The sequence below is a fragment of the Juglans regia genome, unplaced genomic scaffold (genome assembly GCF_001411555.2).
Source record: "Juglans regia cultivar Chandler unplaced genomic scaffold, Walnut 2.0 Scaffold_760, whole genome shotgun sequence".
Taxonomy (NCBI): Eukaryota; Viridiplantae; Streptophyta; class Magnoliopsida; order Fagales; family Juglandaceae; genus Juglans; species Juglans regia.
In genome coordinates this window covers 22,403-33,964 of record NW_023362512.1, presented here as the reverse complement: position 1 = coordinate 33,964, position 11,562 = coordinate 22,403, and the positions used below count along the sequence as shown (strand labels likewise).

Genomic DNA, 11,562 nt, shown 5'->3' with positions numbered 1-11,562 from the left:
AAACTACTCTTAAGGCCAGAAATCGCTCATAAAAACAAGCATTGTATATACTGAAGGTGGTTGGGATTTGCCTCACAAAAAAATCATGTGAAATCACACTCACCATAGAGAAGCAAGATTAAAAAGAGAAAAGCCCCATTGACTTTAGTTGAAATCATCCTACTAAGTGCCTTCATGACAGTGACAAAGATAAGTTGAGACAAATGGTCCCGCCGATGAAGTCTCCTAGAGCTCCTAATAATCCATTAGGGCTAGCATTCACCAAATTTGAAAAACATATTGTAGAGATACAGTGGGCAATCCAACTACACTAACTATACCCAAAGCCACACCTTCTCAACATTTACAAGAAAAAACCCGAATTTACGTCTAATACCTTTTGTACATCAAGCTTTCAAAGCACTCCTAGTTGACCTAATCTAAGTAGGCGAGCTAGGAATTCATTAGCAATAAACACAAAATCTAGAATCTATCTTCCCCGAATAAAATCATTTTGAGATTGCGATATTATTTTCACCAGAGACATTTTAAGCAAACTGTTAGAACTTTCAAATTATTTTGTAGCCACCAATCACAAGAATGATGGGTCGAAAATCCTTGATCTCCCCCCCAGCCCTGGTCTAACAAACATAAGTCTTTTTAATTCTAACAAAGTTACAATTGGTGTAAAAATCACAAAACACTTTCACAATATCCTCCTCCTTCACCACATGCCAACAAGCTTGGATGAAAGCAAAAAAAAAATCATCAATCCCAAGGCCTTATCTACATTTAAAGATCTCACCACCTCTCTCTCCTCAAATTGTCTCTCCAACCACAATGATGCAACTTAATCAAAAGAAATACTAGCCAACTTAGGTCTCCAGTTAAGCCGAAATCCATTTTCAGACCCCTAAGAGTTATTTAAAGTGGGATTGAGAGATTACAATACAGCGATTCAATCCCAGTGTTTGGGTGGTGCAAAAGTTTTGAATTTACATTCCATTTCTTTCCAAATCCGCTCTGATCGAAGTTGAAATTTTCAGATTTAGAGTAGAACTTGAAGTCAGAGTTGAACCACGAAAATTGTCAAAGTTGGGAGTTAGTTAGGAGTCCAAACTCCCAACTTCAACTCCAACTTTGAAATTGTTTTAGGTTACTCCATTAGTTTTAGCTTCTTAAACACCCAGAAGTCCCGAGTTGAGCATATGTAGAAACAAATGAGCATTTTTTTATCGAAATGACACCATTTCAGCCTCTCACCGTTTCAATAAGCCCTAATTATATATTCAGACAAACTCCCTACAGCCACCCATTACCCATTTCTCTTCTTTGCTAGAACCCTCCATATTGTCCTTCTCTTTCAGCCTCTCTTGTTATCTCTCAGCTCTCTCCCAAAATCACGTTTCTGCCTCTCTTGTTCAGTCAAACCATCTACTCTTTGGTTCCCCCATTCTGGTAGCTTTTGCGCAATCAGAGACAAAGATGCACAACTACAAGAAATTGGTAAATATATTCTATCACATTTCATGACTTGCTAACCCCTCAATTGAAATTTTTTATGATGATTTGTTGGGTTTTGGAACTCTAAATTTGAAATAGTTCCATGTTTATTTCACTAGTTGGAGTTGAATTTTGAAGCTGAATGCATCTTGTCTATGGTTTAGTGTTTCTACTGTTTGGGTTTCTATGATTTTGTATTTTAAGTTTTCAATAATCTGTTCAACTCTGAACAATAACCGACTTCACTCCGATGCCGAGCACACAAAGCAGAGCCAGAGTTTGCTCTAGCTCGGATTAGGAGTCGGAGTTTGAAGGAGTGGATTTCGGAGCCTACCCCTACCTAATTTGTCTTTCTATTTATCAAATCATAAATTAAACTTTTCTGTCAGGTAAAATCAGAATTAAACTACCAAGAACAAGTATTTTTTTATCAGCAAATATAAATTTTATTGATGGTAATAGGTATAATCCAAGTACCAAAGAACAAGTATGAAGTGTTGGTATCACATGTCTATCATAAGATGAGAAATCTATTTTCAAACCTCTAAAAGTTGTTTTAGTTGGACTGACCGACTGAGAGAATACATTATCGCGATTGAATCCCAGTGTCTTTTTAATAAGTTTTTAAACTTTTTCCGATTGACAAGTAATCGGAATTTTATAAAATCAATAAAAGGGTGCCACACCAATGCACAAAAGTATACAAGAGGAACACTTAAGTCATAGCTTTTAACTTTTCCATATTAAGCTAAGACTCAATTGAAACTCTCAAAAATCACTTACAGAGCCTAATTTCATCTAGGATACAACCAATATCACTTTTTTTTTTTATCGAGCATCAAATAGACAAAGGCCTGAGTATACAAAAAATATACAAGAGCGTCGCCTATGCATGCTAGCTTAGCAATACAAGGAAGTCATTAAAAGACATACCATTAAGTCAATTACAATCAACCAATGAAGTAAAGTATTGAAAAATAAACTTATAAGCTCATCCATTGACCGCTCTCGATCTTCAAAGCTACTTGCATTCATCTCCCTCCAAATACACCACCATAGGCAAATTGGGACCATCTTCCACACTGTTGCAATCTAAGGGTTCCCCAGATGCCTCACCAAGATGCTAGGAGGTCGATTACCCTTTTCGGCATCACTCAACCTCATCCCAACCGAGTAAAGAAGTCATTTCACAAGGTCATAGCAATCTCACAATGAAGCAATAGACGATTTAGGGAGTATCCACTCTTTGTAAGGATCTTCCCTAATGAAGACGTCCAAACAAATAAATTTGCCTTCAAGGGTGCTTTTGTCTTCCAAAAACTCTTCCATGGGAATGGATTTGTATTATGTGTGATCATGGCTTGATAATAGGAGCGGACTGTAAGCTTCCCTTTCTTAGAAGAGCGCCAAAAGATCTTGTCTTCAACTCCCCTCATTATACGAGTAGAGTACAATAGATCATAAAACTTCGAGAAAGCGTCAACTTCTCAATCTTGTGCATCTCTGAAGAATGTAACATTCCATTGAGGAGTACCGTGAGATAGGATTAAGAGGTCCACAATTGAGGCTTCTTTCATTCTTGCTCATTCTTGCTATGCCATAGAATTCTAGATAAGCTTCCTTGAGTGTCCTATCACCATACTATACATCATGCCAACATTTTATTTTGGACCCATCACCCACCACAAAGCAAAACTTTCTTGAATGTGTTCCATCCTCATGTATTTATATAGTCCCACCCCATATGGCACACTTACCTCATTCAAACACCATGCTCCCCATGGTTCACCATACTTCAATTCCATGAAGGCTCTCAATAATGCTCCCCGTTCATTGTGGTATCCCTATAGCCATTTGTCAAGCAAAGTTTTGTTAAAAGATTGCAAGCTCTGAATACCCAATCCTCCTTTTAGAATAGGGGAGCACACCGTGACCCATTTTACCAAGTGAGATTTAAACTCATCATTCATCCCCCACACAAGAAATCTCATTGAAGTTTCTCCATGCAATGAGCCACCTTGGTGGGAAGCAAAAAGAGTGATAGAAAGTAGGTTGGCAAGTTGGAAATGGTACTTTTGATTAAAGTGACCCTACCACCTTTGGATAGATACATCTTCCAACTAGCCAATTTCCACACATTTTTTTCTAGTGCATCATCCCAAATCGATTTCTACTTGAACGGGGCATCCAAAGGAAGACCCAAGTATTTCATCAGCAGCTGGGATATCTTGCATTCCAGAATATTAGCCATGTTCTCCACATTCGGAACATTCCCCACTGAGACTACTTCTGATTTAGCCAAGTTCACTTTCAACCTCGAAGTAGCTTCAAAGCATAAAAGAAGTAACCACAGAGATCGAATTTGATCATGAATGCCACCACAAAAGATTAGGGTGTCATTAGCAAATAATAGATGAGATATGTGAAGTGAACCAGAAGTCTAAAGATCAGGCATGAAGGTTTCCAAATTCTTTTTTCTTCTCTTTTTACTTTTATTTAAGGGTTAAATACTAAGGCCTCGTTTGCTTTCCGGGATAAAACCCAAAACTTTTAAAACTTCTCATCTAATCTGATCTCATCATTACAATTTTTTCAAATTCTCACACAAAATAAAATAAACAATTCAACTTTTTCAAATTTCAAAACAAAAAAAATATTTAAAATATATTCTAACAATTTTTTATTCAACCTTTTAACTTTAATCTCGACTCAATTCATCTCATCTCTGAAAACAAACGAGGCCTAAAATAATCCATTTTTTTATCGGGTAAATACTAAAATAATCCTTGTGCTTTGTCTTATGGACAAATTAGTCTATCTACTCTAATTTTGAACTTTTTCCTCGTGATTTCAACTTTGATCAAATTAGTCCATTTGTCAACACCAATGATCAAATTAGTCCATGTGTGTAAAAATTAAAAATTAAAAAGAACATCATTTCAAAACCATAACAAAAAAAGGGATTACCTGCTGTTGACGTGTAATCTATTGCCTCTATTGATCATACAAACTCAAATTTCAAAATTAAAATGGCATCCTATATAAGAACATCTTGAGTATGTGGATCAGCCAGTCCAAACTTAAGTTGGCCGTTTTAGCCTGCAGTATTTTCAATGGTAGCATCTTAAACACGCATAAAAAACCTGAAGAAATTACATGTAACACAAATAGAAACATAACAGGTAATACAAGGCAGTAGCATCTCAACCCCTCTCAACATGCCGGTTTTTGTGTACACAATTGGTAGATGGATAATCTAATTTGATAATCACCACAAAAAGTAATTATGAATTCTAATGATAGCATTAAGTTGCATTTACCACCTTTTTTGGCAACACAACCTCAATATTCCAAACAAATTAAAAGTTTTATCCACTTTATATTTGGCTGTCTGTTGGATTGTAAAAAGTAAAATGACAAGAATGCATGTGCAAGTACAACAATCAAATACTTCACACATAACCCATAATTGCATGAGTATAGAATTCCGGATATGTGGACTAGTTGGAAAAACCACAACCAAAAATGCAAATTTAAATGCCAAATTTCAGACACAGTACGACAAATATACCAAAAAAGATAAAGCAAAGAATTTGTAACCTGTGTGGTCTTTCCACAACCAGTCTCACCAGATATGAGAACTACCTGCTTTAAAACAAGAGATAGTTAGAAAATTTTAGAAATGAACCTGGAGTCCAAACATTCAAACCACAACTCAATAGTCTATGGAAAAAAGTTCTAGTAATCAATATGTAAACCAAATACATTGTCAAAAGACATATTTGACTTATACATGGAAGACCTAGTAACACCAAGGTTTGTGTGATTGTGTGCAGAAAGGTAGTAAATGAGATCCCACATTGCTTGAAGGGAGAAGGTTAAGTCCTCTATAATGATTTCAAGGGGCTCTAATTATAACATTGACTTGGGTATTGGCATATATGTGACTTGGGCCTTCTTTGAGTCGTTACAAATAGTATCAAAGTCAACCTCAACCAAAAGGGTGGGACTTAAGCCATGCCACTATGATGGGCTTGGCCCGAAGAGGACATTGGGATTTAATGGGGGAGATTATAATACCCAGGATTGTGTGATTGTGTATAGAAAGGTGGTGAATGAGATCCCATATTGCTTGGCAATGAGAAGTTCAAGACCTTTATAACGATTCCAAGAGGCTCCAATTGTAACATCGATTATTCATTTTGGAGGCTTGGATGTGGTTTGGAGCCTTCTTTGAGTTGTAACATACCAGAACTAAAAGGCATGCATAATGCACTCTGCAGATTAGTCTCCAAGTGGAAATTTCCCAAAAATAATGTAGATTATGTTTTGTTTAGAGAGAGTTTTAGGATGTTTGAGAATTTTTTAAAGTTTTTTTGAGATGTATTGTTTATTGGTTTTTTGTGAAAACGAAGGTATGGGTTGAAAAGTTTTTTGAGGTAATTTTTTTGGTTTTGGTTTTTGTGTTTTGCACTTTTCACTGAAATCTTGGCACATTATTGGATGAAAAGTTGAAATAGAAGATTGTTTCGAGATTGATGTTTTGGTAGAAGTTGAAAAATATTTTGACAAATTTTGCGAAAAAAAAAAAAAAAGGCAAAACAAGCATTGTTGTAAACTTGTATATAACCTGGTGAGATTCAATTGTTGATGAAATGACATCCTTGAAGGATGCAATTGGGAGCTTAGTCCTCTCTTCAGTGACCTGCATGCGCGAAGTCAGCAAAACCTTTCCCTATGAGGACACACTTTCACAGAAATTATGGCTATAAAACAGCAATGAATCTAAACAACAATGTTCATAAAGCTTTAACTGAATTCATAAGTCAGAACCACCTGCTTCAAATATCCTTCCTTCTCCATTTTGGAAGCAAGTAACTTCACTTTCTTCGCAATTTCTGCTGTACTCATTGAAGGTTTGCAGAAAATATCATCTTTCCTTTGTCTTGTTTTATCAATCTTTTCAGCTTGTTTCCCAACCATTCCATAGTCAATCTTTCCATCATCAGGTGGGTATTGAATAAACAAATCCTGCAAAACCAATTTCGCCTCTTCTGAAAATGTCAAATATGGTAGACTCTCCAAACCCTTTGTGGTGTCAACTTTCTTTTTAGTTTTGTAAATAGAAACCCTTCGTTGGCCGCCACGCCTACACAAAGTTTGGTTCATAACAGACTATTAGCGAAAATAATTCACTCACTAAATCTAAACATGGAAACCTGCAAGCTTTCCTTATAGAACAAGATTATAAATCTGAAAGCAGGTAAGGCCCATTTGAATTTAACTGTTATGTTCAGCGCTATCAAAAAAGGGGTAGACATAATTAAGAGCACTTACCCTGAACTCTTGGATGTCATACCCATTTTCCTGCATAATACATGCACTACTGCACGTTCATGGTTTGACAGGTTTTCTTCAAACATGTAAACTGCATGTAACAGTGAAAGTCCAAGGTTGATATAAACGTGTTGGCAGAAAATATTTTAAAAAGATGTCCAAGAACTACAATATTCGCAATTGAATCAATAGCAGAAACTAGAAATAGAAATGAATTTCTAAATAACAATGCCAAGAAGCAGTTCTTTCTTTTCTTTTTCTCCACGTATATTCCAGTAATGTTCATTCATTGAGATAGAATAAATGACAAAACTCAGGTCACATCCCAACTTAAATAAGTCCTGAGAAATTCAAATGAAGTAATAAAAACAAAGTTTTTTTTTTTTTGATAAGTAAGTAATAAAAACAAAGTAACAGCTTCATTACATCACCTAACTCGAATCATTATCAACTTGAAAGCTTTAGCAAAAATTAATAAGCTGTGAACAAATCTTCAAAAAAGAAAAATAAACTCAAAACAATTTACCTCTACTGAATACTCCAATCTGTCAAATCAAGCAAAACCTAAGAAAACTAAAATCAAATAAAAATAAAAAACTTGATCATTGAAATATACTACAGCTTTTCTTTTCTACAAGTAACGCATATTCAAGCCAGCCACTTGCATTTCAGTTGATCAAAACCTACTTAGTACTGGAAGATGAAAACCAAAAACCCATCTCTACAGCCTACTGTAGCAACAAGGCATCCAAATCTCCCATTGTAAAAGTGGTCATACAGAAGAGAAAATGTCATACCCAAGTATCTATATTTGAGAAATTAAAGATTTATTTCTCATAATTTCGAAATATGCCTTAATTTCCATAATTTCCGCAGTTTTTGGATTTTTTTTTCTTTTATGTCAGGGAACCTCTCCAAGGCAGGTCCAAAGGGCCCTACCCTGCAGAGTAAACCTCGGTCCCATGCATCGCACCCTCGGAAGTTTCCCTACATGGAACTAGTTAAATCACTGGCTTTTCACCAGGGGTGTGGCCCCAAAGGATTGTTTTCACCCATGAAGTGTTGAACCTTGGACCTTGAAGGAAGTGATACCCCAAGACCAAGGCTTTCACCACTTGGGCCAACCCCTTTGGGTTACTTTTGGATTGTTCAGGTACCATTTAGGTAAGCTGGCAGGTTTACTTTTGACTTAAATGAAAATCTGCCATAAAGGGGCTCGAGGCAGATTAAGAAAATTTCCTAATCTGTCATAGCGAAATCCTAGAATCTCAACATTATAGCCAGCTATCGACCCTTAGGATTAAATTAGGAAAGATCTCCTTTTTTCTTTATGGCAGAAGTTGACTTGAGCAAGCTGTCACTGCCAGGGTTCTATCACATTAAGGGATTCCGACATCTCTCTAGTGAAATTAAAAAAGTCTTATAAGCAGGAATCAAAGGTAATCTTCCTAGAAGTCAAGTCACATCAATAATATTCAAACAAAAAGCCCAAGAAGTCTCCTGCCCTGAAGCTGACGTAGGTCTTGGCACATATTAGGAAATTTCTGCTCTGTTAAACGCAAAACGAATCCCTAAAAGCCAAGCTGTCCAGCCCCTAAAATCAGCCAATATCCCTGACCATGTAACCCCTCCAGCTTTAATGACCAATGGCGGGTGTTAACCCCTAGGGGTTGGCTCAAGTGGTAAAGGTCTTGGGCTTGAGGGTATGCTCCCCCCAGGTCCAAGGTTCAAATCCCCTTGGGTGCAAACAATCTCTAGGGGCACACCCCTAGTGAAAAGTTAGCGATTTAACCAGTTCCGTGTAGGGAAACTTCCAAGGGTGTAGTGCATGGGACCAGGGTTTACTCTGCAGGGGTGGGTCCGAAGGGCCCTGCCTTGAAGAGGTTCCCCGACATCAAAAACAAAAAAATGATCAATGGCGGGTGTTGCCCGAAAAACCCTATGGATTTCATATAGTGGTTGTCACCCTTGTAGTGCCTTTTGCTTCCATCTCAAAATTTTACAGCAGCAGCAGTAGCCCCCCACTGTGCCACCTCCATAGGCCACACTCTTTTATTTTCTTTCAAACATCCAAGGAGGTGATGTCAATGTTGAGCAGGCAGACAGGGCATTAGGCTAAGTTTTTCAAAATCCCAAACTTAGGGCTCGTTTGGACACTTAGAATATCTCAGAATTTTGTAATTAGTAGTGAAATGGTTTGAGTTAATATGTTTTATTGGGTTTTGGGAAATGAGAGAGACAAAGTAGAATAAAAATATTATAAAGTTAAAAAATTGTTTGAATATTATTTTTAACATTATTTTTGTTATGAAATTTGAAAAAGTAGTATTATTTTTGTGTTTTGTTAGGAAGTTTAGGAAAGTTGTATTAGGTTTTGTGTTTGGATAATGATTAGGTAATAATTTGATAAAAAAATTAAAAAGTGTTTTGTGTTTGAGTAATGTTTGGGAAGAAAATTATAAGAAATTTTGAGAATATCTGAGAATATATAAGTGTCCAAACATGTCCTTAGTTGATAAGCATCTTTACACAGAAGTAACTCTAAATTTAAGATTCCAAAGGTTATGTGCTATAATTTCAATAAAATGAGGTAATTTATTATGTTGAGTCACTTACCTAGCGCATGTTATATATTTTTAGTAGCATTCCTATACCTACAGGAAAGGGGTGTTACAAAAATAAACTTTGAAAATCCAAAAGAATTTAAATCACAAGAGGCTATCATGCAAATAACTTTCAAAGGGGCAAATCCCTAGGGATTGGCTCAACTGGTAAGAGCCTAGAGCCTTGGTCTTGGTAGTTTGCTCCCTCTAGATCAAAGGTTCGAACCCTTGGGTTCAAGCAATTTTTAGGATCACATCCCAACTGTAAAAGCTGATGGTTTACCTCATTTGTGTGATTAGAACGCGTTATAAGGGTTCAGGGTTTAACCAGATAAAAGGACATGATGTGCTTGCACAGTATTTGAGATCGCTCGTAATCAGAAATAACTTTGAAATGGGCATTCTAAAAGAGTACACCCACCAGAAGATTTAAAAAAGGGTTTTTGAGCCTCCCATACCTTCATTTAACGAATTGAAAAGGAACCTTTAGAAAAACAATTTGACAAAATAAATACAACCAAAACCGCCCATTTTATATATTTTAAGCTCCAATTAAAGTTCAAGCACCAAAAAAAAAAATGTTGAATTTAGAACACAGCAGAAACATAAACACAGTTGAATTCTTTTTCTTTTATTTTCAGAACAAAACTCCAGCAAAGATACACTTAGTTGGAACAATTTTTTTTTACTGAAAATACCTAAAAGACCAATGAAAATCCATAACCCTCCTCTCCCCCCCCAAAATAAAAAAAAAAATCAAATACATGAAACCCATACCGAATGAATACCACATGATAATTCTAAGTTCTTAGACGCAAAACCCATTCGGCGTTTTCAATTTTCTTACGAATATGTCCCCGGGTACTTGAGTTATGCCTAGCCATATCGTTAATAAAACAAATTTGTTTACTAATAAAAAAAATCTTACAGTTTCAGACAAACAGCCCCGCACAAGTGAATTCCGAAACAGTCTGTACTAATGATCATTTCAAATAACTTTACGAACACGGGAAAAAAAAAAAAAACTCAATGAAACACCAAAACCAGAACCCAGCATCAAATGCACTTAACTGAGAATAAAAAAAAAAAAAAAAAAATTGATAAGTAATTAAGAACAAAAAATATATGATCAACCAATACCCACAAAATATTATTCCGTTCTGAAACTAAAACGGTATCAGAAAATTGAGCAATAATATTCAAGCATTATTGACACCTTCATCTTTCGATTCATGGAACTTCCGCAGTTGTTGGGATATGCGAATAGTTGTGGCTTCGGCAATGATAAGCCTTTTCGCTTCAGCCGATTTAGCATTTTGATCTCCTTTCTTCTGTCTCTTCTTCGCCATCTTGGCTGATTTTCTCTCAGTTATTTTGGTACCTACGATAGACGGGAAGATACAGGTCCCCCGGACAAGAAAAGAATAATGGGAGGCAGAAGGATACTGCTCAGGCTTTGTTTTACGGCTTCGACTTCCTTTCGATTTTCGAAGGCTTCCTTCCAGTCGGTATAAGATTTTGCCCTTTTCGCCCTAAGTATATGCTATTTGATGCTCCCACTTGGAAAAGCGAACGCAAGTTTTCATTTGTTTTTTTTTTTTCAAACGCGGCGGTTCAAAAACCTTCGCCTCGTTTGCTTAGGTAGTTTAGATGAGATAAATGGAATATTTGGTTAAAAATTAAATAAAATATTATTTTTATTTTTATATTTAAAAAAATTAAATTATTTATTATATTTTATATAAAAATTTAAAAAAATTGTAATAATGATATGAGATGAGATAATTTTGTGTATTTAAATCAATCTAATCAGACAGTTCATAATTTTAAATTATTTACTTTAATATTAGTAAAAATGATTAAAATTTATAGAAAATACAATTCAAATATTTAATATCATACATCAAAAAATATAAAATATAAATTCATTAATTAGTACTGATAAAAATATAATATTAATCTAAATAGTTTTAATAAACATTTAATTCATGTATTTAACTTCAATTTTTCAATTTTTTAATATTATTTTTATTTTGATATTTAAAAAAATTGAATTATTTATTATATTTTATGTGAGAGTTTGAAAAAATTGTAATAATGATATGAGACGAGATGATTTTATGTATTCAAATCAATCTAA

The 11,562-nt window shown here is 35.3% G+C and overlaps 1 protein-coding gene across 1 annotated transcript; it reads right to left on the bottom strand.

Moving 5' to 3' along the window:
• Positions 1–4,368: 4,368 nt before the first annotated feature.
• Positions 4,369–10,987, bottom strand: LOC109017346 (DExH-box ATP-dependent RNA helicase DExH6-like). The gene is made up of 6 exons (XM_035687221.1): positions 10,639–10,987; positions 6,820–6,910; positions 6,319–6,631; positions 6,113–6,187; positions 5,083–5,127; positions 4,369–4,581 (listed from the first exon to the last, which is right to left on the bottom strand). Exons 1-6 carry the CDS (start codon positions 10,769–10,771, stop codon positions 4,507–4,509), a joined length of 732 nt encoding a protein of 243 aa, XP_035543114.1. The 5' UTR covers positions 10,772–10,987; the 3' UTR covers positions 4,369–4,506.
• Positions 10,988–11,562: the final 575 nt, after the last annotated feature.

Excerpts from the sequence above, each read along its gene's own strand:
- LOC109017346 (XM_035687221.1), bottom strand. The coding sequence starts at position 10,771 with ATGGCGAAGAAGAGACAGAAGAAAGGAGATCAAAATGCTAAATCGGCT. Across the intron at positions 6,188-6,318 it reads AGGAAGGATATTTGAAGCAG|GTCACTGAAGAGAGGACTAA; the intron begins GTGGTTCTGACT and ends TCGCGCATGCAG. Across the intron at positions 4,582-5,082 it reads GTTGTGGAAAGACCACACAG|GCTAAAACGGCCAACTTAAG; the intron begins GTTACAAATTCT and ends AAAATACTGCAG.